This window comes from Ceratotherium simum, chromosome 35 (assembly GCF_057802395.1).
Source record: "Ceratotherium simum simum isolate JZ-2026a chromosome 35, ASM5780239v1, whole genome shotgun sequence".
In the NCBI taxonomy this organism is placed as follows: domain Eukaryota; kingdom Metazoa; phylum Chordata; class Mammalia; order Perissodactyla; family Rhinocerotidae; genus Ceratotherium; species Ceratotherium simum.
The window spans coordinates 31,531,523-31,558,636 of NC_141934.1; the positions used below are offsets into that span (position 1 = coordinate 31,531,523).

Here is a 27,114-nt window from a genome sequence, read left to right on the forward strand (position 1 = left end):
CGAGAGGACAAGAAAGGGGAAGGGTGCAGGCCTGAGTGCCCTGGACTCCAGGTGGGACGAGGACCAGAGACACGGCCGAGGAGCCGCTGCAGACCCCTCGCTGCCCCCACCTTTACGGAACAGCGGTGGGTGTCTGCCCTGGGGACAGAGGGGGCGGGATTAAGGCCTGTGCCCACCCTCCTCAGGCCACCCCACAGCGTGGAGGTCCGGCTCTCAGGTAGGAGTCCCGAGCCTCCGAGTCCCATTGGAGACTTGATCACAGTGACCCGAGTCTCTACAGCACTTGCTCTGTGCCAGGCACCATTTCAAGGCCTTACAAGCGTTAGTTGGTTTAATCTTCATAAACCACACTCTCCGGATGAGTAAACTGAGGCAGGGGGCGGTTACAGAATGTGCTGGGCAGGTGAGGGTCACGGGCTCCCCACCATGATCGTAACCACCTCACTCTATTGAGAGGGGACAAGATTGGAAGTTAAAAAAGAGAAGAATGCAAAATTCTTGGCCTCCCCTGCCATCCTGGGGTCTCCGCCCTGTCCTCTGGACTCTGGGCCGACTCGTGATTGCTTCCATCCACGGGTAAGCCCGTGACGCGGTGCCTCTCCCGGGGCCGGGACGTGAGAGGGAATCGCCACGGCTGCCTCGTTGGCTGGAACACCTGTGCTGGGGCCCGAGGCTGCCCGGGTGAGGGGCCCGACCATGGAGGGCCACGTGGAGGCTGGACTCCCCCGCGACAGCCAGCATCCACGGCAGCCACCTGGGTGCCACCTCGGACGTCCTGCCCCTTGGGGCTCTCGGAGGAGCGCAGCCCAGCCTCCTTCTGACGCAGCCACATGAGCAACCACGGCTGAGCCTTTCCCGGTTCCTGACCCACCGAACTGTGAGCAAAGTGAAATGGTCGTTCTGAGCTGAACTACCGGGTGGCTTGTCACACAGTGACAGTGACGGGAATACAAACTGATTACAGCTGGAGATGAGGTCTGTGTCCGTGCGTCCATCTCCCAGACTGACGGGCACAGAAAGGGCTTCATGAGCCACCGCCATCCTGGGGAGCCCCGTTAACTCGTCTAACTGCCCAGACTGTTCACCCCAGGCCCTCCGCCTGGCATAGAGTTCCCACAGTGCCAGACGGGACACATCACACCCCAGGAGGCCGCAGCTCAAAGCCCTTTCACCCACAGCCTCTAAATATGGGTTCAACATATTCCTACTCCGTACGACATATCAGGACGGCGCTGGCCGGGTCCCTCAGCTGGAGTGCAAGGTCAGGCAGGCCTCTCGAACATGAGCAAACACCAGCCTCCCTGGCTGCTGATGCACTGTCGGTACCCAGATCTTGTGGGCGAGTGAGCCAGGACTCAGGCACCACCGCCCACGTCCCAGTTCCCCCCCCCGGGGGGGGGCAGCTTGGCCAGGTGGTGAGTGGCCCCTGGAGGTGGGGGCAGCACGGTGGGCACTGGGCCAGGGCTGAGCAGCCAACGTCGCGGGGAGGGGACCCACGGGCTCTGGGGACCCACTCAGAACCCGAGGGGATGTGACGTTGGGTGGAGCCCTTTCTGGCTCCCCGAGGCCCGACACGGTGACCGCTTATCTTGGGGGCCCCCCGACCTCATCCCAGAAGTGCAGCTCGGAGCTGCGGGGTCTCCTCACCCCCCTCCTTTGTTTCTCTCTCCTTCATTGCTCCCTTCTATGTTTATTTCCAATTGCAAACCTCAACTTCAGTTCTCTCTAAAAAGTCCGCCTTGATACACACCTGGTGAAAGAATCCAGGAAAAACCAGAAGACACAGGAAGACGCCGCCCCTCCTCACCGCCAAGGGTTACCTACTCCACACATGGCTTGAGCCCCTCGCTCCCAAACATTAAAGGCACGTGTTTCAGAAGGAAGCACATCACTACCTTAGGTGGAACCATTGTCTCCCACCAAAAATAAAAGGTAAACACAACAAAAACCAGGCATCGCCATTAAGGGTGAGCTGGACACTGCAGTCTGCCACAGGCTGTTTGGTCCGAGGTCCACTCGAAAGGGACACTGTTAAGCATTCAAGGCATCTAGGACCCAATCTGAGATGTTTTTGCTTGAAATAATCAGACAGGTTAAAAGAGAAAGGGTGGGGGAACTTTTTGAGGTGACAGGTAATTACTGTATCTTGATGTCGGAGGTGGTTACACAGGTGTTTGCATTTGACAAACTCCTTCAGCTGTGGACTTGAGGTGGGGGAGAGAGACAGAGACAGAGAGACAGTGAAACAGAGATAGAGAGAGACAGTGAGAGAGAAAGAGGGAGGGAGGGATCTGAAGGAGTGACCTGCCCTCCTCTCTCCCGCCACTTTCTCCTGGGGAAAGCCCCTCATCCTGACTTCTGACTCCGGTTTTCCAGGCTGGCATTCCTCGGGTTTGGATCTCCAGTCCGGCCTCCTCCCTGAGCTTCAGGCTACGTCTCTCTTTGCTCTTTGTCCCTCCCAAGGCGGGTGCAGGTGGAGACCCCTCTTCAGGCCCCCGTCCCCAGGGACAGCACAGCTTTTCCAGGAGGACCCTGCCCAGTACTGTGTTGCAAATGGGTGCTGCAGTGCAGGACCGGGTCCTGCGGGTGGAGGGGCGAGGAAGCCAGGGGCCCAGGGGCAACCAGAGACCAGCTGGGGGGCGGTCATGGTGTGCACAGAGCCCGGGAACTTCACCTGAAGCAGCCGGAAACCCCAAGGGCCTCTCGGTGGCGGAGGAGGAGCGCCCGCCCCCGCCCTGCGGGAGCCGCCCCAGGAGATGAGCATGCCGCCTGCAGAAGGTTCAGGAATCATTTGCAAAGATTTGGTATTTAGTGATCAAAACAGCTGAGAAAAGTCAGCATATTGAAGAATCTGCCAGATTAACCTCCTGGTTCTATTTTTAATATGCATAATTGAAGTTTGATTCTGAATTTGTGATTTAAAATTGGACCGTGTCAGAGAATTAGATATATTTGCAAATAATCCTGAGATGCTTCAGAGAATTTGAGATTTGGTATAAATTTAATTTATTAGATACACTAGAATTTTTTAAGCACTTGGAATTTCTGCTGTGAGATCAGCATTCGAAGTGCTTAAGAGGAAAGAAAATATGTTCCATGTATAAGTGTCATTTTAAAACGTTCAGGGGAATTTAATTAACTAAAGGCAGAAATGGAACTGATTGTTGTTTAATGGCATTTAATCTGTTCAACCTGAGTTAATCAAACTTTAGGCAAAAAGGGAAGGTGAGTGTCCTCATTCTGTTAGAATTATAACCATATTAGTATGATCTGTAGGTTTAACTTAAAAGCTTAAAGCAAATAGGTTTTGAAAAGTGTAACTTCAATAAAATGTATGTAAATTTTATAAACTAGCCTTAAATAATCTTTTCTGTGAATAAAGGCCCCAGAGGGAAAAACAAAAACAAAACAACAAATGAAATGAAACCCTAGAAACAAAACAAAAAAACCAAGTACCCCAAGGGCCGGCCCAGTGGCATAGTGGTTAAGTTCACGTGCTCTGTTTTGGTGGCCCAGGGTTTGCAGGTTCAGATCCCGGGCGTGCACTGATACACCACTTGTCAGGCGATGCTGTGGCGGCGTCTCATATAAAGTGGAGGAGGATGGGCACAGATGTTAGCCCAGGGCCAGTCTTCGTCAGCATAAAGACGAGGATTTGCATCGAATGTTAGCTCAGGGCTGATCTTCCTCACCAACAAGAAAAACGAAAAACCAAGTACCCCAAACCACCGGGGGCTCAGCCCACAGCAGCACAGCTCAGCACCGGAGGCCCAGAGCGGGCTCCAGGACGCGGCTCCTCGGCCGGAGGATGTGTCGGGGTTGTGCGGCAGTGCTCAGGCCCGTGCAGAGCAGGGAGCCAGTAGCTCACAGTCTCCAAGGGGCCGGCCCGGCCGAGGCTGGTTCTCAAAGTGGGCTCCCGGACCAGCGGCCTCAGCAGCTCCTGGAATCTGTTGGAAATGAAGACTCTTGGGCTCACCCCGCCCTCCGGAATCCCGGTATCTGGGGTGGGGCCCACGGATGTGTGTTTTAGGAGCTGTCTAGGGGGTTCTGGTGCAGCCCGAGCCTGAGAACCCGGGAACCGGCCCCTCCTTTTGGTGGGTTTCCGGTGCTCCCGCTCTGCCTGCAAAGCCTGCGGTGCCCAGGGCTCTGACGCACAGCTGCTGCAGCAGCGTCTCGGGGCCTCAGGCTCAGCGTCATGGCTAACCGTGAGTTTTGGCTCAAATGATGTTTTAATAATTGGGAAGTCAATGCACATGCTGGCTTCCCCTTGCTTTAATTCCAGAAATGGGGCCGGCCCCGTGGCTTAGCGGTTAAGTCTGATGCTGGCGGCCCGGGTTCGGATCCCGGGAGCGCCCCGAGGCACCACTTCTCCGTCCAACGCAAGGCCGAGTCCCACGTACAGCAACTAGAAGGATGTGAACCTATGACGTACAACTATCTACTGGGGCTTTGGGGGGAAAAACTGAATAAATAAAATCTTTAAAAAAAAAAAAAAATAATAAAAAAAAAAAAAAAAAAAAAATAATTCCAGAAATGGCTCTGAACTTCAGGCTTGGCTGCTGGTGGGTGGGCGGCTCGTGGTCCCCCGGGCTGCTGCTGCAGAGTTCCCGAGGACCTCATCAGGTCACGGCCCTCCTGCCACCCCTGAGCCGCAGCCCCGCTGGAGAGGGGCAGGAGGGCACGGCAGGCCTGTGACCTCGCTGGGTCAGGGGGTCCCTGACATCGGGCTGTGGCTCACGGCCCCGGCAGCCCCCCTCGGACACAGCCAGAGCCTGAGGCTGGAGTCGGGGGGAGCTGCCGCCCGCCCATCAGAAAGAGGACTCACACACGCCTCCCAGCCTTTTGAGCTGACCGCCTCCCGCCTCCCGGTGTGGACTCGTCACCAGGTTGTCAGGTGCCCCTGGAGAGAGAGAGCTGGTTAAGTCGCTCTGCCCCGGGGTGAGTTGCTCTCGGTCCTGGCAATACCGATAACTAGTCATAACCACAGGACTCCTGGGCAAGAACGCCTGGAGGAGACGCCCAGCTCTGCCTCGTAAGGACTCAGTTTCCTCTTCTTGAAAACGGGAATAACAGCGTCTGCCCTCGGGGTGCTGTGCAGATGAATCCGGCAAATGTACGCAGCGCAGCTGGGACAGGCCCAGCGGCGTCAGTGGACTGCCGCGTGGACGTCACTGAACCGTCTGTGCTGCGGGGGGGCTGCGGGGTCGGCAGTTTATGTGCTTTGTTCTCACCTTCCCGCCTCCTCCGTGGTCCCAGGTTCACACGAGGAGACTCAGCGAGGGGAGCGACTTTCCTGAGTTCACTCGGCTGGAAAGTGGTGGAGACGGGATTTGGACCCAGGTCTGATTGCTGCCGACACCTTTCACCCGCGTCCTCCGGCCCCACAGTTAACAGACAGTGGAACTGCTTCTAATTGAAGGGAGCGTTTTAAATCAGCACATTTCGGGGTAGACGTTGCTTTGGAACAAGCCGTCCCGAGCTTGGTGACATCAACCATTTTCTAACGTGCCGGGATTCTGTGGGTCAGAAACGTGGGGGAGGCCCAGTGGGGACAAGTCTCTTGTGTCATGATGCCTGGGGCCCCCACTGGGAAGACCTGGAGGCCGGGGGCTCGAATCATCCGGAAGCTTCCGTGTCTGGCTGTCGGCTGGGGCCTCAGCTAGTTGCCTTTCCATGTGGCTGCTCGACATCCTCACGGGGGCATCTGGGTTCCAAGAGCTGGTGTCCACGGGAACAGGGCAGAGCGTCTTTTCTCATGACCTGGCCTTAGGGGTCACATCATTGTTCCTGCTGCTCTGTCCTGGTTGGCTAGTCACCAGGTCAGCCCAGGTTCAAGGCAGAGGGGACACAGACCACGTCGTCCTTGACAGGAGGAGGGTCCGAGTGCTGGGTGAGAGAGCACGTGGACCGGGTGCCCCTGGCGGCCGTTGGAAAGCGCTGTCCGCTACGACGCAGAAGCGGGGGTGTGTGGTTCCTCTGGACCGTGCAGCAGATGGTTGGTCCACATCCAGGCCACGTGGTGCGTGTGCAAGTCACTAAACTCCAGGCTCCACGCGTGCGCTGAGGCGCCCCGAGGAACCAGCTCCTTCTGCCATCCCAGATCCGTCTGAGGCACCTGCTTGGGCCGCCCAGGTGGACCTGCCGCATGATGTCCCATGTTGTTTCTGTCTTTGTTTTCTTCCTGTTGACATTGGTTGGGGTTTCCCCCAAGCCTTCGTGACTGAATTTGCCTACATCCCTTTTGAGGGTTCTCTTCTCCACAGAGTCACCTACCTGCACGGTTTCCAGGCTTGACCACAGCCAGAAATATTTTGTGACGGCTCTGTGGCATCCTCGGTCTCCAGCTCTGAGGTCCCAACAGGGCCACCTGCCCATGACTCGCATCGGCCTTGGGTCTCCTGGCTGCGAGAGACCAGTACCAGACCCCGGCTCCCCGCCCCCAGATCTCCAGCCTGGAGGGGCCGTGGATGCTGGCCTGGCACCCCCTGCCCTCTGGGCTTCTCCGGAGACACGGGGAATTGGAAAGTTCTGTGTCTCAGGTGCCTCCAGGGCACGGGCTGATGGAACCCAGACCCACAGGCGCAGCCTCGGGGAGGCTGTCTGTGCCGGGGCACCACTCTTTGGTACCCAGAGCCTTTGAGCCAAGCCCCCCTCCACCGGGCAGACGCGGGGCCCTGGAGGGTTCCAATTTCTGCGGGAACTTGAATCATCTTCAGGGGCACCTGGTAGAAACAGTCTGGCTTCCTCCACCCTCCATCGCCGGAATCCTTCATCGAAGGTTTCAATGCTCCCCACCCCATCTTGCCTGATAATAACCACACAATAGTATCCCTGTTACAGAGTGATTTGTGTCCCCCGAAAGGTATGCTGCAGTCCTAACCCCCAGGGCCTCGGAATGTGACTTATCTGGAGAAGGGTCCTCACAGAGGTGATTGAGATAAGATGCATCACCAGGTGGGTCCTGACCCAGGATGACTGGTGTCCTTGTGAGAAGGGGACATTTGGGCACAAAGTTGGACCCACACCGAGGGTGACGACGTGAAGACCCGGGGAGAAGACGGTGTGTGACTGGAGGATGTGTCTGGGAGCCGAGGAACGGTGAGGCGACAGCAGAGACGAGAGGCTGGGAGGGGCAGGCGAGTCCTCCTGGAGCCCTCAGGGAGCACCTGTGATGACTGGATGTCTGACTCGGCCCAGAGCTGAGAGAACCGGTCCCTGGGCTTTAAGCCTCTGGGATAAGGTCACGGTGGCCCCAGGAGACCCCTGCACTCGGCGCCGGTAAACACCGCACTGACTAGTCGCCCACCAGGTAGAGACAGAGCTAACTGGCTGATTAGAGCCGAGAACTAGTCTGGGTTTGGGTCCCAGCCCTGGGTGCCCCCGGCTAAGTCACTTCCCGCCCCGGGCCTGTGTGTGCGGTGGGGTTCTAGTCCCGGGCGTGTGGTTGTGGCACGTGGGGAGCACGTGAGCCCGGAGTGCCGGGCGCAGGCAGGGACTCGGTGACCTGGTCACGACCGTGCACTCGGCTCCTGGAGAAGGGGCGGTTTTCCCCAGGCTTGCCAATCTGGGTCACACAGCCCTTGAACGCCCCTGCTGGCCCCGCCAGGCGTGCTGCGTCCGTCACATCAATCAGGCTTTGCGACCATCCGCTGAGCCCCGCAGAGCTACGAACGCAGGATAAAAGGAGGCGCTGAACTATTGTTTTCTCTGCCAAATACTTAGAAGATGACGGAGCAGCTGAGCCACTTAAGCAGAGCAGAAGGGCAGCCCTCCGCGCCCGCCTGGTGGTGGCCCATGTGGAGCCTCCCCGGGGGCCCCTGACCGCTGCGAGCTCTGGGTTCTGAGGGACGGGGATTTCCAGGCCCTACCCCCGCAACCTGTCTGCCCATGGTCCCCCAGCTCAGCGGTGGCTTCTCCCCCCACCCAGCTGCTCAGGCCAAATGCCACCAAGGCAACTTGCCCCCCTCACACCCCATCCCCTCCACCAGCAAACCCTGTGGGCTTCCTCTAGAATGCACCCAGACTCAGCAGGATCTGACCTTCTCCTCCCCTGGTCCAAGCCACCCCCCCTCCCTGGATTATTCCCAGAAGCCCTGACCTCCCTGCTTCTGCCCTTGCCCGCTCCACCCTGGAACCAGAGAGGCTGGAGGGGATCCCTAAAGGTGGAAACCAGGTGGGCCCTCTTCTCAGAGCCTCCGATGGCTCCCATCTCACTCGGAGCAGAAGCCGACCCACCCCCTCCTCCTGCCACACAGGCCTGCTTGCTTCTGGGCACACCAGGCACCATCCTGCCTCAGGGCCTTTGCACCTTCCGTTCCCTCTGCCTGGAGCACCCCTCCCTTCCCCTGATCATCCACGGCTCCCTCGGGCACCTGGAGGTCTCCCTGTCAATGCCACACGTCCCCTTCCCCAACCACTCTCTTTATTATTATTATTTTGTGTGTGTGTGAGGAAGATCAGCCCTGAGCTAACATCCATGCTAATCCTCCTCTTTTTGCTGAGGAAGACCGGCTCTGAGCTAACACCTATTGCCAATCCTCCTCCTTTTGTTCCCCAAAGCCCCAGTAGGTAGTTGTATGTCATAGTTGCACATCCTTCTAGTTGCTGCATGTGGGACGCGGCCTCAGCATGGTCGGAGAAGCGGTGCGTCGGTGCGCGCCCGGGATCCGAACCTGGACCACCAGCAGGGGAGCACACGCACTTAACCGCTAAGCCACGGGGTGGCCCCAGCCACTCTCTTTAAAACCCCGCCCACAGCCCTGGTGGACCTGCTTCATCCTCCCTTTCCCATCTCTCGCTGAGTGATACACTGCCTTGTCTCATCGCCTCCTCCGCTGGAAGGCGAGCTGAGGAAAGGCAGGGTTTCCATCTGTTTTGTCCCCTCTGTAGTCGCGGGCCTGGCACACAGCCATGTTCGGATCATGTTAAGTGAGCCCTGCTCCCTGCGGGAGACACGGGCTCCGGAGAAGGGTCTGGGCCAGGCGCCTGCTCTCTGAGCCTCTGAGATCTCGCAAGCCGCCTGCCAACACGCACCGTGTCCTGTTCTGAGGGTGGAAGCTCTCCACACCACGTCCCTGAAGGGCTGTCCTCGAGGGGACCTATGCCCCCTGGTCGCCGACATTCCCCAAGGCTTTGGGTGACGAAGTGCCCTCCCCACAGGGGGCTGAGGTCTGACCTCAGTTTAGGGCCTCCAGGAGGAGACCGAGCTCGCCATCCTGGAGCACCTGATTGGCAACCAAGAGTCTTCCAGAACTTTCCATCAGTTTCCCCAGCAGCCAAGGGAGGAGGTTCGAAACCAGGAGGAGTCGCTGGGGTGGGAAGGAGGGGTTGGGGCTCAGTCACCCCCTGGACCAGATCGGGACCTCCCTTGGGGGCACCCAGGGCCCGCGGCGGGCAGCGCGTGCAGCCTCGTGCCGTGTGGGCCAGCACCTCCTGCCCCTCGGCTGAGACCTGCCCGCCCCAGCGAGGCCCCGTCCACCCTGTCCTGCCCGGGACCTTCTCCCCCGGGGAGCAGCGCTGGGGGCCTCGGGCGCCCACAACCCGCCTTCCCCATCCAACCAGGACAAATGCACAGAGCGGAGGCGCGAGGCGGGTCTCTGCTGCGGACACTCAAACGCCGGGAGAGGCAGGACCAGCTCTAACCACGGGCCCCCGTCCCCCCAGCCCAGACGCAGCGTGACACAATACAGGTGAACGGCTTGAGAAATGATTGCCCACGAAATACAGTCTTTTGTTGTTGTATTCCACAGATGTCACACTCTCGGCCCCGACGCCACCGAGGTTTCTCACACTGACTCTTAGTTGGGGCCTCACGTCCCACTGACCGGTAACAAGCAGGTCGCGGACCAGCCTCGGTCCCGCGCTCTGAACAGGCCCAACTTCCGCCAGGTCTGCTCCGTAAACCCGCTCTCGGGAGAGGTCACTTACCCTCATGCCCAGCTCCACGTTCTCGCCACCGTACACCTCCATGCCCGGGTCCAGCAGGCCAATGTCCCCGAAATACTCCCGGTCCACCACGAAGGAGCAGCCGATCATGGCGGGGGTCCTGGTGGGAAGCAGACAGCGGCGTGAGCAGGTCACAGTGAGTGACCCTGGGCCCCCGCCTGCTGGGGACGCTGAGCACAGATCAGGCTGGCAGCCAGGAGAGCCCACATGGGCCCCCACCTCTCTTTCCACCTCCTCGAACCTCACCCCTGTGCTTCTCGGCACCAGTTGGTCACGTGCCCAGGCTCCTGTCAGCTGTTTCTCCAACCGCCAGGACACAGGCAAGGCCACCTCGGGCGCGTCTTTGCATCCTCAGAGCCTGGTCAAGCACCCAGCACAGACCAAGTCCAAATGCTCATTGAGTAACATCAGCAGGTGACAAAAACCAGCATTCAGTTCAGGCAACTTAGTGTAGGGGAGTAGAAACAGTCAGTTTACCCAATGAGTTGTTTGATTGCCTTGAACATCATTTCCCAAGCTTGAGTCACTCGCCTATCTCCTTCATTGTTTTGTCCTATCTGTGTAACACGAGTCAGGGCTACAATGGGCAGTTGTGTGGGTTGTGCACTGCTCAATTCTATGGACCCTCTTTGATATCAGACTGACTCTGAATGACACACCTTGGAGCTATAGAGTGCACAACTTGTGCAACCTGGAACGCTGTTAACATTTCTGTAATAATTCTTTTTAAAAAGTCGGTAAATCTTGCCTTGTCCCAAGCAATTATATCTGTGAAATCATGTGTCGAGGGGCTAGTTATATTTTTTCTAATATGGATTAATAATCTATCAGTGTTGTGCGTCCCCAAGCAGTGATCTCATGGAGCAGCGACGGTAAAGCAGGGCACAAGGAGACGGTGTTGGAGAAAAAGCAGACGGACTCACTGTGAACGGTATTGCTCATTCACTCATTCACTCACTCATTCAGTCAACCTTGAATTTGGGAGACACCGAGTGTCTACTAGGTGGTGGGGACAAAAGACAGAAAGAAAAGAGAAAGGGAAAATGTCTCTCCAGCCAGAAGAGGCACATTCTACATGTGGTAAGAAAGCAGGACCTTCTAAGCTTTTGATGGAAGATTTTGCCTCAAAACAAAGGCAACTCCCTCGTAGGTTGAGGGCTTGGTTTCTTCCGAGCTCAGAGAGGTTGAGCAAAGGCGGCCGTGTCCCTGAAGCCCCCGCAGCTGCTCGGGCGCCGAGACGAAGGCTGAAGCTCCTCTCTCCTCTGTGCCTGCCCGTCACTCCTGTATATCAAATTATCTTCAGTAAAAACAACAGCGACCGATCCGTCTCAATCACAACTTAAAAGCAGCATTTCTGCTCCCAGTGACTGGAAGTCAGATGTAAGTGCCCATCAGCTGTCCCAGAATATCAGGGGCATTAAGGAGCGATTATCCTTTTATTTGTGCAGAGATCCAATTTGTTTCGTCATTAGATTTTGGCCGCAAATCTAAGGGTAACAGAATTTTGATGCCGTCTTGGACCTGTAGCAGCAGGTGTTGTCTGGTTAAGTTGCGGCTCACCAGCGTACGGCAGGTGTTTCTCTCGTTTTTCAGCAAAAACAAAAACACCTCAGGGTGCTCTCTGATGAACTGAAGTGCCGCATTCCCTGCCAAGTCGATTATAGCTGGTAATGATTTTTTTATTATTGCTCAGAGTTCCAAAATAAACTTAAAATAAGCTCATGAGGCGACTGTAGCAGAATCAGCTGGCGCTGAATTTATTTGCATGAGAAATTCTTGCTGCGATTGCAGAAAACAGCGAGGGCTGAGGGGCTCTCAGGTCCGGGGGGGATGCTTGTCATTGGGGGCATCCTTGCATCCGGGCTGCTCTGTGGACACTGGGAGGTGGCGGCTCACAGCAAACAGCCCTCACACAGGCTCCTGCCTTGTAGAGATAATAGACACGCAGACACACACAGATGCACGGACACAAAACACACGCACATGCACCACAAATACACACATGCACCAGACATGCAGGCACACACGGATACGTGGACACATGTAGACACACATGCAACACACAGACACCCACAACTACACACAGAGACACACACCACAGACACAGATATACAAATACAGACACACACAACACACATATATGGTCCCACAAATGCACCCACAAACACACTTACACATGCAGACACACCCAGATACACACAGACACGTATACAGATGCAACCCACACAGAAACACACGTGTGCACCCCACACATGAACACAGACGCACATCTGCAGCAAACACACGCACAGATACACACAGATACACACACTCCCGAGTCCACGTAACTCGGGAGCCCTGCACAAACGAGAGCTGACAGAATGAGGATCACGAATGCGTGCTCCAGCCTTCGGGAGACCGACTGGGTACCAGGCGAGCCAGCTGCTCCTGGCGTCTTGCAGCACACGCACCACGTGTGGGCCAGGCGGTGAGCACGAGCACACGCTCGGTCGGTGAGCACGAGCACACGCTCGGTTGGTGAGCACGAGCACACGTTCGGTTGGTGAGCACGCGGGAGGTGTGTGGAGGAATGTGAGGCCTCGCTGGTGACCAGGCGCTGGTGCACTGGGCGTGGAGGAACCATCTTGCACGTATTCAATGCTAAGCGTGGAGGGTGACTTGATGGCGGCAAATTTGTGGAGAAACTGGTGTGGGTTGGTTCAACCCTCTGGGAAAAGTCTGAAACTACTCCAGCGTGCTCCGAGAGGCGGTCTAGGCAATGGTGAACAGCGTAGATTCAGGAGCCCAGCCTGGCTCTGTGCTCAGTGCTGTGCGATCTCAGGCAGGTCGCGCCACCTCTCTGAGCTCAGCTTCCCCACTGTGATGCGAGAGGACAGCGCCCCCTCCAGTGGCCGCTGACCAGGTGGAAGGAGTTAACACCCGGACTGCTGGGAAGAGTGTCTGGAGCCCGGGGACTGGGTGCTGCTATTATTTTATTCCCTAATTCCACCGCAGGCCTTCATCCTGGGAAACTAACCCAGATGCTATTCGCACAAAGCTGGGCGTTGCAGAGTGAGCTGTAGTGGCAGAAAGGGAAGTCAGTGTAGGCCCGTCAGTGCGGACGGTGGAACGAATGTCGAGTCACCCTTTGGAGGAATATTTCCTGGCCACCGAGCACTGTGGTCCTCAGACCACCCGGCACTATCGGAAGAGCTTCTCAGGAGAGGTCAGGTGACAAGTCATGAAGTGAAAGGTCGCTGCTCTACCGTTGTGACAGAGAAGATGATATAGATGTGTGCGAGTGTGTGTGTGCCCGTGTCTATGCCTGTATCTGCCTGTGTGAACGTGTGTGTCTGTGTGTGTGCGTGTGTACCTGTGTGTCTGAGTGTGAACGTGCGCGCACATGTACCTACCTGTGTGTGTCTGTGTGCGTGCGTGCGTACCTGTGTGTCTGAACGTGTGTGCACATGTATCTGCGTGTGTGTGTCTGTGTGCGTGCATGTGTACCTGTGTGTCTGAGTGTGAACGTGTGTGCACATATATCTGCGTGTGTGTCTGTGTGCATGCGTGTGTACTTGTGTGTGTCTGTGTGAGTGTGAACATGTGCGCACATGTACCTACCTGTGTGTGTCTGTGTGTGAATGTGTGCACACATGTATCTGCCTGTGAGTGTTTCTGTGTGCATGCATGTGTACCTGTGTGTGCGTCTGTGTGTGAATGTGCACACATGTATCTGCCTGTGAGTGTGTTTCTGTGTGCATGCATGTGTACCTGTGTGTGTCTGTGTGAGTGTGAATGTGTGCACACATGTATCTGCGTGCGAGTGTGTCTGTGTGCGTGCGTGTGTACCTGTGCGTATCTGTGTGAGTGTGAATGTGTGTGCACATGTATCTGCCTGTGCATGTGTCTGTGTGCATGCGTGTGTACCTGTGTGTGTCTGTGTGAGTGTGAACATGTGCACACATGTATCTGCCTGTGAGTGTGTTTCTGTGTGCGTGCGTGTGTACCTGTGTGTGTCTGTGTGAGTGTGAACGTGTGCACACATCTGCATGCGAGTGTGTCTGTGTGCATGCGGTGTGTACCTGTGTGTCTGTGTGAGTGTGTGCATCTGTGTGACTTTGTGCGAGTGCATGTGTGTGACTCGGGCCTTCGTCCCACGCGCCCTGCTTTGCAGGAGGAGTGGAGGGGCTGTGTGTGGCCCCTTGGCCGACCCTGGGGCATCTCCCTCCCGGCTGCTTTTCCCCGGGGCTCCTCTGCCCCACGCAGAAGCCGGCTTCACACCCACAGGCCCGTCGCCGTCCACCAGATGCGCTGGCACGAATCTGGACTCCTGAGGGGACCTTGCCCACGGGCCCTGTGGCCATGGGGAGGTGCGTGCCGGGGACGGCATGGCGTCGCAGCTGCTCCCCCGAGGACCTGGGCCGAGGCAGGAGGGCGGGGAGGACAGGCCTCATGCGCGGTGGAGAGGCCTGTGCACCCCTCCTGCTGCTAAGGAGCCTGGAGCAACACGGAGGCGACAGACGTGCCCCCCGCTTGCGGATCCCAGTTTGCCCTCATTCAGAATCCCGAAGTATCTCCGAGTCAACGACAGTGTTCGTGGCTGGGCACCCTCAGTGCACGGCAGCCCCATGGGAGACTCTGGGAGCCCACGGCACGGAGCCCACGTGGGGCCTGCGCACCTCCCCTCCGGCCCAGCACCCTCCTCGGGGGCGCGGGGGCGCAGGGACGCCGTCTCTCCTTCCTGCCACGACTGAAATACTTTCCCCGCAGAAGCAGAAGCTTTATGTTTCTTTTCACTCTTTTTCCTTCCTTGAGCTTCAAGTATAATGAATGGCAGGAAGATTTCCTCCAGTAAATCTTCAGATGTCAGCCTCTCCTGGCGCTGAGTAATTTCCTGGCAAGTGCGAGCTGTGTCCTTCAGCAGGGCAGCGGCTCTTCCTCCGGGGACGTGGGAGATAAGAAATCCCAGAGCCATTTCCCAGAGGAGACTGGGTGGCCCCCCGTGCTGGCCTCCGGAAGCAATTTTCTAGCCCGGGGTGGGATTCTCCTAACCTGCAGGGGAGGGACTCGACCCGAGGGTGGCCAGGAGGGCTTTCTGCAGGGAGCCGGCCCGAGTGCTTATTCTGCGCGTGCTTATTCTGCGCGGTCTGCCGTGCAGAGGGGGTGTGGGGAGACCTGCCCGAGCGCGTGGAGCAGAGGGCGGCCTCTGGAGAAGACCGTAGTAGTTTGTGGAGCAAAGGGCTTCAGGCCACTGGGGGCCTGGTTCAGTCTGAGGGCGCAGCCCTTCTCCGTCATTTGGACCCAGAGTGCCAGCCCTCGCCTGCCCTCTGCCCCTCTGGGAGTCCGGAAGCTTCCACGTCCCCCAGTGCGCTCGGCCATCACCCCCTCCCAGGTCAGCCTCGTTGGTCCCACCTGGTCTGCTCCTCTCCTCTCTTGCACGTCTCCATGTCTTACCTTTGGGGACTGTACTCGAACATGCTGTTCCAATTATTCCAGAACTGGGGAAATAACCCAAGGGACCCGTGAGACCCACCGTTAAGGACCGGAGCCGAAGCCCCCAATCACCCACCCTCCACAGGCCCCTGCTCCGACTAGAGGGCCGCGGCGACACTTCAGTCTCCAGGAATTAGTGCCGGTCAAAGCCAGCGTCCAACGGTCCCTGGAAAGTCCGGTCATCTCCCTTTTCCAATGCACAGATGTTCTAGTAACTCCTGGTAAATGGCCACTGGTCAAATGGACCCCTCATGGAGGCCAGGAGGAAGACTAACAGGATGGATTTTGGCAGTGCAGAGGGTCCTTCCTGAAGGAAATGGGGTCTCTCCTTCATCAGAGGGCACAGACCCTCCACCACGCAGGGAGGCGACGTCTGACAGGCCCTCCCGTTACTGCTGACCCTCTGCGTGAGGGACGTGTGTGGGGGCTGCAGGGAGTGGTGGGGACTGTGGCGCCGCCCTGTCTGAGGGATCAGCAGCAACTCAGCCCCAGAGATTGTCACTACATAGGAATGGGGCTTAGGTTTTCCAGAATCTTCTAATTTTCAGAGATGTGAAACCTCCTTAAATTTGACCATTGTTTCCAATTTTAAATATATTTGGCACAAAGTGACCACACTGTGCTCAGAGGCGGCCTTTTCTAGAAGAACTCAAAGGTCACGGTCACGCGACGAACATGGTGCTGTGTCCACTGAGAGCAGGGAGCAAGAGTGCCTCCTTCTCCCCGGAAAGAGAGGCTGGGGGTCCGGGGAGCCCCCTGAAGCAGCCACGAGGTAGGGCAGGTGAGGAGCCTGCTGGGGACCCCGTGGGGCCTGGGGAGGTGATGGGCAGCTTCCTCTCTTCCCCGAGGACCCGTCACATCTGATTTCCAGGGGGCCTTGGCGGGCGTGGCCCCTGTGGGGCCGGCCCGAGCGCTGCTCTCGTGGGCAGACCACTGCTGATGGACATTTGGGCATTTCGGGTTCCGGCCTACAGTGAACGATGCTGTGAACAGTCGCGTTTGATCTTTGCATAGACGTGTGTTTGCACTGCTTCAGGGCAAAGGCCGAGGGGCAGAACGGCTGGTCGCACAGGATATGTTTTTACCAGAAACCACCACACGGTTTTCCAAAGCGGTTTTGCTGGTTCCTTCTCCTCCAGCGGCGTCTGCGCGTCCCGACGGCTCCAGCCCCACCAGCTCTCGGAGCCGTCAGGCTGTTCTAGAACTGTTGTCAGTGGTTCTAGCGTGATGCAGGGCTGTCTCATCGCGCCCTTGATCCTCGTTTCCCCAGGACAGACCGTGGTGGCGTCTTCCCACCAGCCTGTCGGTGCTTGTCTTTCTCCTCTTGAGAGTGTCTATTCGAGGCGTCCGCCCATTTTTCATTTGGGTTTCTGGCATCGGGGTTTTCAGAAGCTCTCCAGGTGATGCTGATGAGGAGCAAAGTGGGAGACAAAGCACGGTGTGGCCCGAGAACCCGCTCCCGCGTGGGCGGGGCGGCCGGAGGCTCCAGACTTGCGGGAGACGCCGCCCCGGGTTCTCTGATTTCACTGACCCCTAAAGTGTCTGTTTTGCCTCTAATTGGGGATTATCAAGTGCATTTTGAATGAAGAAAAATGACCTCAGACCGCTGCTCCTTGCCCGCAGTGAGGCCCTGTCGGTCCCTCCGGTCCTGGGGGAGCGCTGGGCCCCCCGGTCCCCGACACCCGCTGCCGCTCGCTCACGGCACAGGCCCTGCCGGCTCTGGGGGTGTCTGGAGCCCCGTCTCTGAGACAGTGACTGCGGGGACAGCTCAAGGCCCCGGGCGAGGCTGCCGCCCCGGCTCCCGGAGCCTCACTGGTCTCACTGTGTAGAGCACCCCTGTGAGGGCGGCGCTATCTTCCTCCCTGGAAATCAGGAACGTGTGGGGCGGGGGCCAGGCTGTTTCATCTCGCGGTGCCCACTGACCTCACCACCAGATGTCCAGACTGCTCTGGACTAAACTCATCACCGAATGGCTCCTTGCCGGCACAGGGTAGGGGCCTGCCAGCCCCCATGAGACCCTCCCAGAGGGAGAGAGAGAGCTTCCCGAGGCACAGCGATGGGTGGTCTTGGTCACTCCCAGGCAAAGTGGCCTCTTTCAGCAGGATTTCTGCAGGGACACACCAGTTTGTACAGATGGCGGGGGGTGGGGGGCCTCTGGCCCCTGAAACCCTAAACCTCTTCGGGGAGACCTGACAAAGGCTCCGGGGGTCAACAGGTCCTGGAGATGCACATCTATTCTAGGAAAAACCCTCCACCCTGGCAGGGCCCCGGGAGACAGTGGCGGCATCGATAGGTTTTGAAGCACAGATTTCCCATGGGGTCAGCAGACCACGGAAGTCGAGGGAAGGGGTTGAAACCACAGAAGCTCAGTTGGTGATGGAAACGAATAGAGCAAGCCAGGCAAAGAAGACAGACAGTGCAGGTACGATGGCAAAGTGTCAGGGAGCAATAGGGAGTGGGGGGAACTGCGGCAAACTGGAGACCATGCACCCTGTTTAGACGATTGCTGCCTTGTGAGAATGTGGGCCTTCCCATTTTTCAAAAGATGCTGGGCTTGTGTATTTTTAACATGTAATAATCTCTCCATTTTCGTGTTTGGGAACTGATTCAAAATAACATAATTGTTTTGCAGGACGATCTACGGGGGTCTGACTGAATGACTGTGTGTCTCTGTCTGTAGCTCACGCCATCTGTTGGTCTCATGTCTCTGCTCTGCTCTCCCTGCCCATGTTTAGGACTCTGGCCGTGCTGCCTCCATCTGTCCGTCCCTCTCTCCCTCTTTCTGTCTGGGTCGGTTCCTACTCCCTCTCCCACCTCTGTGTACCTCTCCCCTTCTCTCTTCTGTCCCGTTCTTCTCTCTCAGGGTCTGTCTTTTTCTCAGTCTCTGTCACTGGCTCTTTGTCTGTCTGTCTGTCTCCCTCCCTCTCCCTCTCCCTCCTCTCTGTCCTCCTCTCCCCACCCGCCCTTGTCATCACGCAGGTCACAAACTGGCCCAGCTCCCCACTTCCCCCTCCCCACGTCCCGTGCTCACATGCGGCAGACCTGCACCTCCGTGTCCCGCCCGGCGCCAGGCTGTGGCTTTCTGCAGGGGACATCGTCCGTCCCCCCAGCCCCAAGCCCACCTGCAGCAGACCCTCCCCACCCCCCCACGCCGCTCCTGGCTCCTCCCGCGCAGGCCCCGCCTCGGCGGCCCTGGGGCCCGCTCACCGGATGGGTGCCGCCTCGTCGCCGCGGTCCAGCCAGTCCTGGGGCGGGATGATGTACATGCACCAGAGGCCCCAGTTGTAGCCGTGGGCCGCGCTGGCGTACTGCTGCACCTCGAACGTGTCGTACTTGATGTTGTCAATGGCGGGCAGGACGATGCGCCGGCGGTCTTCCCGGATGCGCGTGAGGGCGGGCTCGGCCCTGCGGGAGGCCCGCGCCGTGAGCAGGGGCGTGGACGCCGGGACCCCCACCCTGTTCCCCGAGGAGGGGCCAGTTCACCCAAAGCCGGTAGCCGGAGCAGGTGGCCACACTCTGGTCTGATGGCCGGCTGGACCGCCCACCTGCTGGCTGGACCCAAGGGCTTCAGCTCTGGAAGCCCCAGGGGTCTTCCGGGCTGCAGACCCCGCACCCAAGGTCGCGCCCTTCCTGGGGCAGCCCACCACTAAGGACTGATTGACACTGGTGATAGAAAGACTGTTTGACCCAACCTATGACCTCTCTGAAGGGCTGTCCTGGCTCCAGAGCTCCCTGTGGGTCGGCTGACTCTGTCCCTGGGCCTGGTTCACAGCTCTGCCTCTCCCTTCACCGAGTCCCACTTCCTGCCCCTCCTTCCCTACACCTGCGGGAGGTACATTCATTTTCCAGCATGGATTGAGGACCTGTTATGTGTCACACCCTATTCTAACAAATTGGAATACCTTTGTGAACTAAAGAATAAAACAATCCATGCCTCGGGGAGCTTATGATGTACTGGAGGGACAAGAAAGTCTGCCGAGTAGTGCTGTGCAGTGTGCAACCTACACAACAGTGTATGGCAGCCCTGACCGGGCGGGGGCGTGGGACAGACGATGATGTATAAGTAAATGAAATAACATATTAGGAGATGATAGGAATTGTGAGGAAAAAGAGAGCAGAGTGAGGGTGATTTGGAGTCACAGTTTTAAATAGGGCGTCCAGTGTAGGCTGCAGGGGGCGATGCCCGGGAGGCAGTGTAGGAGGGAGTGGGCGTGTGTCGGGGGATGGGCATTCCACGCAGAGGGAACAGCCAGCGCTGGGACCTGGCACGTGCTGCTGTGTTGGGAGCCGGCCGGCAGGCGGGAGTGGAGAAAAGGGGGCAGTGTAGGCGATGAAGCCCGAAGGGCGGGAGACCAGGACGTGGTCCCCTCCCTGTGACCTCCCTCTGTGCGGGGGCCTGGGGAGCGGGTGCAGCTCCCCCCAGAGATGGCCTTGTCTACCTCAAGGATGAGATGCCGCCTGGAGGCCCGCCCCCTTCCCGCGGCTGTGAGCACCCGCCGACCAGGGAGCCGACGCTACGGTGAGGGACAGCGGGGCCGAGGCCGGTTTGGGGTCCGGCTCCAGCAGGGACAGTACCGACCCTGGCCGGCGAGAGCCGCCTCATGGCCTTCCTTCCCGTCTTCCAGTGAGAGCCTGGTGTCTCTGCCTCTCACTCCACGAGGGGGATTAATTAATTACTGTGCAAAAAGCGCGTTGGAGACGGGACGCTCTGCAAATGGCACGTCTGCTAATGAGGCGGGATCTTGGTGGAGGCAGTCCGGGCGGGAGGGCTATTTACAGATGGACACTGGGTTTTCAGTTATGAAAATTAAAGTTACACCGGTTAAAAGTGCATTTTGATGTGACAGACTCGTGGCTCTCCCAGACGCCCTCCAAACGCCTCAGGGAGTTTAATGTATTAGAGGGATGGAAGGGCCACCAGGTACAGTTGTGCAGTGCACAACCTACACAACAGCATGGAGAGACCCTGGCGGGGGGGGGGACAACAATATGTAGTTAATGATAGAAGGTGATAGACGTCACAGGCAAAGAAGAGTCGCTTCGCGAGGGTGGCAGAGGAGAGAGAAATGGGGGCTACGAGCAGAAGTCAGAGCAGAAGAAAGCCGAATCTCAGTCAGACATGTGCTGGGACGGAACCAACCCGTAGAGCAAACTTACAGTTGGGGTAGCTGAGGTGCCCCCAGGAGAGCCGAGGGAGCATGCAAGGAAAGGCCCCACAGCCTGAGAGACACCAGACCACTGAAGCAGTGAGGAAAACCACGAACTTTGAGAGACCCCAAAGTGCCAGACCCTCGCTGGACCCGGCTGGGGACCTCTGAACCATGCACTGTGGGACTTGATCAGCACACCCACCATGAACCCCCTCTTGTAGCACGTACGACCCCTCATTCCCCTTGGGGGCAGTATCTCAGTGAATATCTCAAGTTTACGCTTCACAGAGTTTAAAAATATGAGTTGGGAGATTTGATATAAAAATTGCAAGTTTTAGTTTCTCTTGAAAATGGGACAAGCTGGCCACGCTGGGCCGACTCTTCCCTGCGGCTCAGCTGATGGGTGCTGCACGCTGCCCAGAGTGGGGCTCTCGCGCCCTGTTCACTGAGGACCCCTGGAGACCCACCCCTGTGGATTAATTGAGCTGAAGGCATCCTGGATTCCCTGGGAGGGGCCCAAACCCAATGACAAGGGTCCTCATAAGAGACAGAGGAGGAGAGACACGCACACAGAGGGGAGAAGCCCGTGTGAAGACGGAGGCAGAGATGGGAGGGATGGGGCCACGAGCCCAGGAGCCTGGAGCTCCCGGGAGCTGGGAGAGGGTTGCACGGTGATCCTCCCAAAACACCACGTCCATCTGGAAGCTGTGCGTGTGACTTCATTTGGAAACAGAGTCTCTGTAGCTGTAATTAAGGTCAAGGGCCCAAGATGGGCTCATCCTGGATTCAGGGTGGCCCTAATCCTGTGACCGGTGTCCTCACAAAAGAAAGGCAGAGGGGGACTTGAGCACAGACCCGCAGAGGAGAAGCCGCGTGTGGCGGAGGCAGACACTAGAATGGTGCGGCCACAAGCCAAGGGATGCCAGGAGCCACCAGGGGCTGGATGAGGCAGGAAGGAGCCTCCCCTAGGGCCTCTGGGGAGTGTGGCCCTGCGACACCTGATTTCAGACTCGGGCCTCCAGAACTGAGAGAATGAATTTCTGTTGTTTTCGGTCGTGTGTTACGGCCGACCCAGGACACTCGCACATGGGAACCCTCCCTCTGCTCACACTCATTTGTTCAAAGTGTCCGCTCACGTCCGAGGCGACCTCACACCCGGGTTGTCCCCTCTCTGCAACCCCAGCTGGGTGGGTATCTGACACCCGTGTGCCCGGAGCCCGGCGCCATCGAGGGGCTCCACAAACACCACTCACATACCCTCGCGACGATCCCACGTGCATCTCTCCCGCACCCCCACTCTGCAGACGGGCAAACAGGCACGCCCGGGGACAGTCGCCGCCCGACACCGGCTGCGGCGCCCGTTCTGGCTGCACGCACATCGAGTCGGTGAGTCTGACCATCACGCCGTGCCTCTTCACACCTAGAGCCTTCCTGAGGCGCGCCGCCCTCTGCCCACCCAGCTGCCGCTCAGGGCCTGGCGCGCGAGGGCTCCGGGGACGCCTCCCAGAGGCCCCGCCCAAGAAGAGCCCAGCGGAGCTTTCCAGAAAATGCTGAGGGTCATCCTGCCGCTCCGTCCGCTCGTCCTGAGGCACCTGCCTTGGGACAACGGGGTCTGGACAGAGGCACCAGGCCCACTCCTGGTCCGACGCCCCAGGGGACCCCCCAACCCCCTGGGGTGTGGATAACTTGCTGGACAAGTGACCCTGTTCTGAAAGCATCACTGGCCTCCTATGGGTACAGCTCCAGGTGGCCCAGGGCACTACCCTCCTCGAGGGTGAGACCCCCAGGTGGGGGACACAGACCCCTGGACCCCACCCCAGAGACCCTCGGTCACACAGACCTGCATTCCCACCTGCTCTCAGGGGTTGCTGATGCTGCGAGTCTGGGGGCCCCAGTGAGTATGGAGGCCCCGAGGAGTCCCCACCTCCCTGGGGCAGGGACAAGCCAGGACAGGAGCCCTGCCTTCCTCCCGGGTGGACGGGGCACACCTCCAGATTATCCCGAGGGACGGCCCCGCCACGCCCCCTCCACATTTCCCATCGGAAGCCCACTTGCTCCTGCGTGCAAGGGATGAGAGAAAACGCGTCGACTCTTTGATCTAGAATGTTCCATAAGGATCAGAAATTGCTTCCATCTGGTTCCCAGTGGCTTAGGCCTCTAGTAACCGACCAAGACCCTCGAGACCACACGTCTATGCAGCAAGTGCCCCCAACCTGCGTGTGTTTCCCTGATCCGAGGTGACACGAACGTCCTCGTTTCATTCTGTCGCCTGCTGGAATTATTGGCCAATTCAGACTCCTCTGGGAACAAGTGGAGCCCTCACGTGTACACGTCCTGAGGTCCTCCCCCTCACAGACAGTTTCTGGGTTCTCGGGGCTGGGCGTGGAGCCCCGATGGCTGGACTCAGATGCCCCCGGCCCTGCCAGGCTCGTCCCCTTGGCCCTCGTCCCCTGAAGCCGGTGCTGGTCGACCCCACCCAGACCCCGGCCCCGCGGCCGCTCAGCTACCATGGCCTGCACCCCGGCCCTTACCAGCCGGCGCTGAACTCCACGTGGGCATCGAAGAAGCCGACGACGGGGGCCGTGGCCGCCTTCCAGCCCTGCAGCCGCGCGCGGATCAAGCCCTCTCGCCTGCTGTTGCGCACGACCTTCACAAGGCCCGGGTATCTCCTGTTGATGTACTGGTCCAGGCTGAACTTGAGCTCCACTGTGGGGACACGGGGACGTCTCAGCATCTGATGTCCGGGGGGGACCAGGCCCCTGAGACCCCAGGTCGACGGAGTGTGGTGAGCCCGGAGCCGTACGTCGTAAACGTTTAAGAGGACCCGCTGTGGGGGAGTGAGACCTGGGCGCTGGGCAGACTACGGGGGGACAAGACCCCACCCCCTGCAGCCGGCTTTCCAGCAGGAGAGACAACGGACCAGGAAACAGTCAGACCAGACCGAGTCAGACAGAGGCAAGGGTTATGAAGACAGGAGAAAATGGACTGAATTATTAGCTGTAGAAAGGAACGGAGTCCCTGGACAGATGGGAACAAGGTGTGGTCCGTGCACACAACGGAGTGTGACGCAGCCTCAACAAGGAGGGGACTCCAACGTGCTGCCACATGAGTAGGCCAGTCACAGAAGGACAAACCCTGTGAGATTCCTTGGAGGGGTCCAACTGACGGAGACAGAAAGTAGGAGGTGGGCCCAGGGGCGGGGGCAGGGGGAGTTGGTGTCTAAGGGGACAGAGTCTCAGTTGTGAAGATGGAGAGTCCTGGAGATGGACACTGGGGAAGGCTGCACAACAACGTGAATGTACTCAACGCCCCTGAACAGTATGTTTATTTTAAAAATGGTTAATTTTATGTTATGGGAATTTCAACTCAATAAATTATTTAAAAAATTGAAGAAGGCACATATAAAAGACAGGAATATATACTTGAGGAAGCTCCCAATGGCCAACCGTGCAAGCAACAAAACAAGGAACAATAATACCAGATTTTAGCCAATAGGAAAAACCAGAAAAAGAGAGCGGGCGATCGCGTGGGCAGGAGCCTCTCTGGGTAGACGGGGACGCCCGTCTGCCAAGGTGACATCTGGGCTGGGCCTGGACGGGGAGGAGCCTCGGGGAAGAGGGGGGTATGGGTCTGGGTGTGGAAAGGAGCCCGTGTCCCTCGGGGGAGCGTCCTCGGGCTGCTCCAGGGACGGGGGGAGGAGGGTGGGAGGACAGACAGGTGGGGGGCTGAGCGGGAGGGGCCTGCGGAGCATGTGGACCCGAGACCTGGCTTCTGGGCGTCTGTTGATCCTCCCCGACCTCGGGTCAGGCGGCTGCTGGAAGACGACACGTATCACCGGGAGACCTGTCGTCCCCCCGTCACGAGGCTCCAGTGGATGCCCGGGGGAGGGAGCCCGGGCCCCAGGTGGGGCTCAAGTGGACCCGCCAGTGGTTCCTGGGGACAGCCTCCCCCACTCTGCCCTCCCTCTCAGGGAACCGGCCAGTTCTCACTCCTCTGACAGTGTCGTCCAGGGCTCTCCCCAGTGTGGATGTCCAGACCCGACGCTGGCTGGACATTCCCTCAGGCCCGCCACACGGCTCCTCCTGGGGGGCTGTGGGGGGCACCTGCCGCTCTCCTCCTCCCTCCCTCCTGGGGTGAGGGGGGGCTGCTCGGATGAGAGCACCGTGGAGGAGTCACTGCACAGGCCCAGTGCAGCCCACTGAGACCCGGTTTGGGGGCCCCTCAGAGTGGGGTTCGGGCTCCTCTCACTCTGCTTCTGCAGAGGAACAGGCAAGGACAGGCCCGGGCACCTCCGGACCCTTGGTGGGGGCTCTGAGCCCTCTGCGCCCGGTGGGTGTGAGACGACACGCCCTCCATGGACCTCAAGGCTGATGGGGGGCCACGCCAAGGCCGCGGGGCCTGGGTGCCGGCCGTGAGCGCCACCCCAGCTTCCCCACCTGCAGGCCTCGCGTTTGAACCTCGTGTCTCTGTCAGTCGACAAGAAGCAAATGGGAACCAAGAGAGCCCAACACTGTAGGGCCTTTCCGGGTGACGTCTGCAGGGTTGAATAGCAGCCTCCCAAAATCCATGTCTACCCAGCACCTCAGAACGTGACCTGATTTGGCAACAGGGCCTTTGTAGATGTAACTAGTTAAGGATCTTGAGATGAAATCCTCCTGGATTAAGGTGGGTCCTAAATCCAATCACAAGTGTCCTCACAAGAAGAGGAGACACACAGACACACCCGGAGGAGGCCTTGTGAGATGGAGGCAGAGATGGGAGCGATGTGGCCACAAGCCCAGGACACTAAGGATGCCGGCAGCCAGCAGATGCTGGACGAGGCAGGAAGGACCCTCCTGGGGCCTCCAGAGGGAGCGCGGCCCTGCGACACCCTGACTGCAGACTTCTGGCCCCGGAACCCCACACTCACCATTATCGCTGTCGTCGTCCACCAGGATGACCTCCTTGAGGAGCTGGGAGGGCGTGTGGTTGACCACGCTGTGGACGGAGCGCAGGATGACCGAGAGGGCTTCGTTGACGAAGATGAACACCACGGAGATCTGGGGCAGGTCATCGGAGTAGGTCATCTGTCTGCACCTGCAGGGGACACGGTGTGGGGGCAGCGGTCAGTGCTGGACGAGGGGCCCCAGTGGAGGCCAACTCAGGCCGGTTCTAAATCCCGTTGCCAAGGAGAGCGATAGCAGAGCCGTAAATGGAAACCGACCGAACGTAGTGCTAGAAACCGTTACATTCTCCTGAGGAGCCATGGGCGTCCCTCGGAGCCCAGACCCCGCTGCCCCGCCCGAAAAGTAGGGACTGCACTTGGAAGGCATTCGAGTCCCGTCGGGACCCTCCCCACCCCGAGCCTTTTCCCTCGATGCCTTCGGAAGGCGGGGAAGACAGGCAACAGGGGAAGGTGATCACGTCACGTGAGGTCCAGTGCAGGGGACCGGGAGAGCCCCAGCCAGAGCCCACGTCGGCCCCTCAGCACCCAGCTCTGTCTGCGCCTGCGGGGTCATGGAGCTGGCTGCTGCTGGGTGAGTCCTGCACCCCGCAGGTGGTGTCCCCTGAAGGGACATCTGAGTAGACAGTGACGGGCTGCCCGGATGGCGGAACTCGGATATCCAATGGGGGCTATTGAGACAGAAGAGGTGGCTGCAAGGGGATCCTGGTGTCAGGAACCAAAAGGACCGAACAGCCTCAGCCAAACCTGAGAACGGAGGGGTGGAGGACAGGGAGGAGGTGTCCTTCTTCCAAAGGTCATATCTTGGAGGCAGGGGTGTGGGAGGGGAAAAGAAGGGAGCGGGGAGAACAAAATGTCCCGTGGTTGGGATGTGGGGTGAGGACAGTGAGGGAACGGGGGGTCGGGGGGCATGGTGAGCAATGTTTTGTTTTTAAATGATAGTTAAATAAAGTGTATTTACTAATGAGTCTGGAGAAAGCAAAGGTGGCTGTTAATGAAATAATGTAACAGAATCAAGTCACAGGGGACAAAGGCGAGTGAATAGAAACTCAGTAAAACTGTCAAAAATAAAGAGATGGAGAAAAGAGTAAATAAAAAATCAAGTAAATGACTAAGAAAAGTAAGATAGAGGGAACCCAGTCAAGCGTGTCAACTGCTGTAATAGATGTAAATAAACTAAATCTCTGCTTAAAATGGCAGAGGCTATTCAGTTAACACAAATTCTCTCTCTCTCACACACACACATACAATCCTGCTGTTTATTGTTTACAATAAACACAGTCAAAGTAAAGAGATAAAAAAGGTCAAAAAAATACACAGAAATGGGAAAGGGGTACCAGGCAAACACCCCCCCCGAAAGCCAGGAACGCAGTGCGAACATCGCCCGGGACGGGACTGCACGTTGGAAACACCAGACTTGTAAAGAGGGTCTTCGTGAAGGAGACGGAATGGTCCTGAACGGTCGTCACAACGTGACCTGGCAGGTGAGAGTAGAAGGAGAACCTTCTGGAAACGTGAGGGGTTTGGTGAAGACAAGTGTTCCTCGTCTCCCGATCGGGCAGCCGGAAAGGCAGCCCCGAGGAGGAATTGCCTTGTGAGTGCCCT

General features: G+C 58.2%; 1 protein-coding gene across 1 annotated transcript in view; it reads right to left on the reverse strand.

Annotated features, from left to right (window-relative positions):
* Positions 1-27,114, reverse strand: part of GALNT9 (polypeptide N-acetylgalactosaminyltransferase 9) — a 100,975-nt gene that overhangs the window by 23,536 nt on the left and 50,325 nt on the right. The window contains exons 3-6 of the mRNA XM_004430085.3: positions 25,477-25,643; positions 23,099-23,273; positions 18,625-18,822; positions 9,928-10,045 (exon numbers count right to left, since the gene is read on the reverse strand). Coding sequence (XP_004430142.1) covers positions 9,928-10,045; positions 18,625-18,822; positions 23,099-23,273; positions 25,477-25,643 — 658 coding nt within the window. The remainder of the gene's footprint in view (positions 1-9,927; positions 10,046-18,624; positions 18,823-23,098; positions 23,274-25,476; positions 25,644-27,114) is intronic.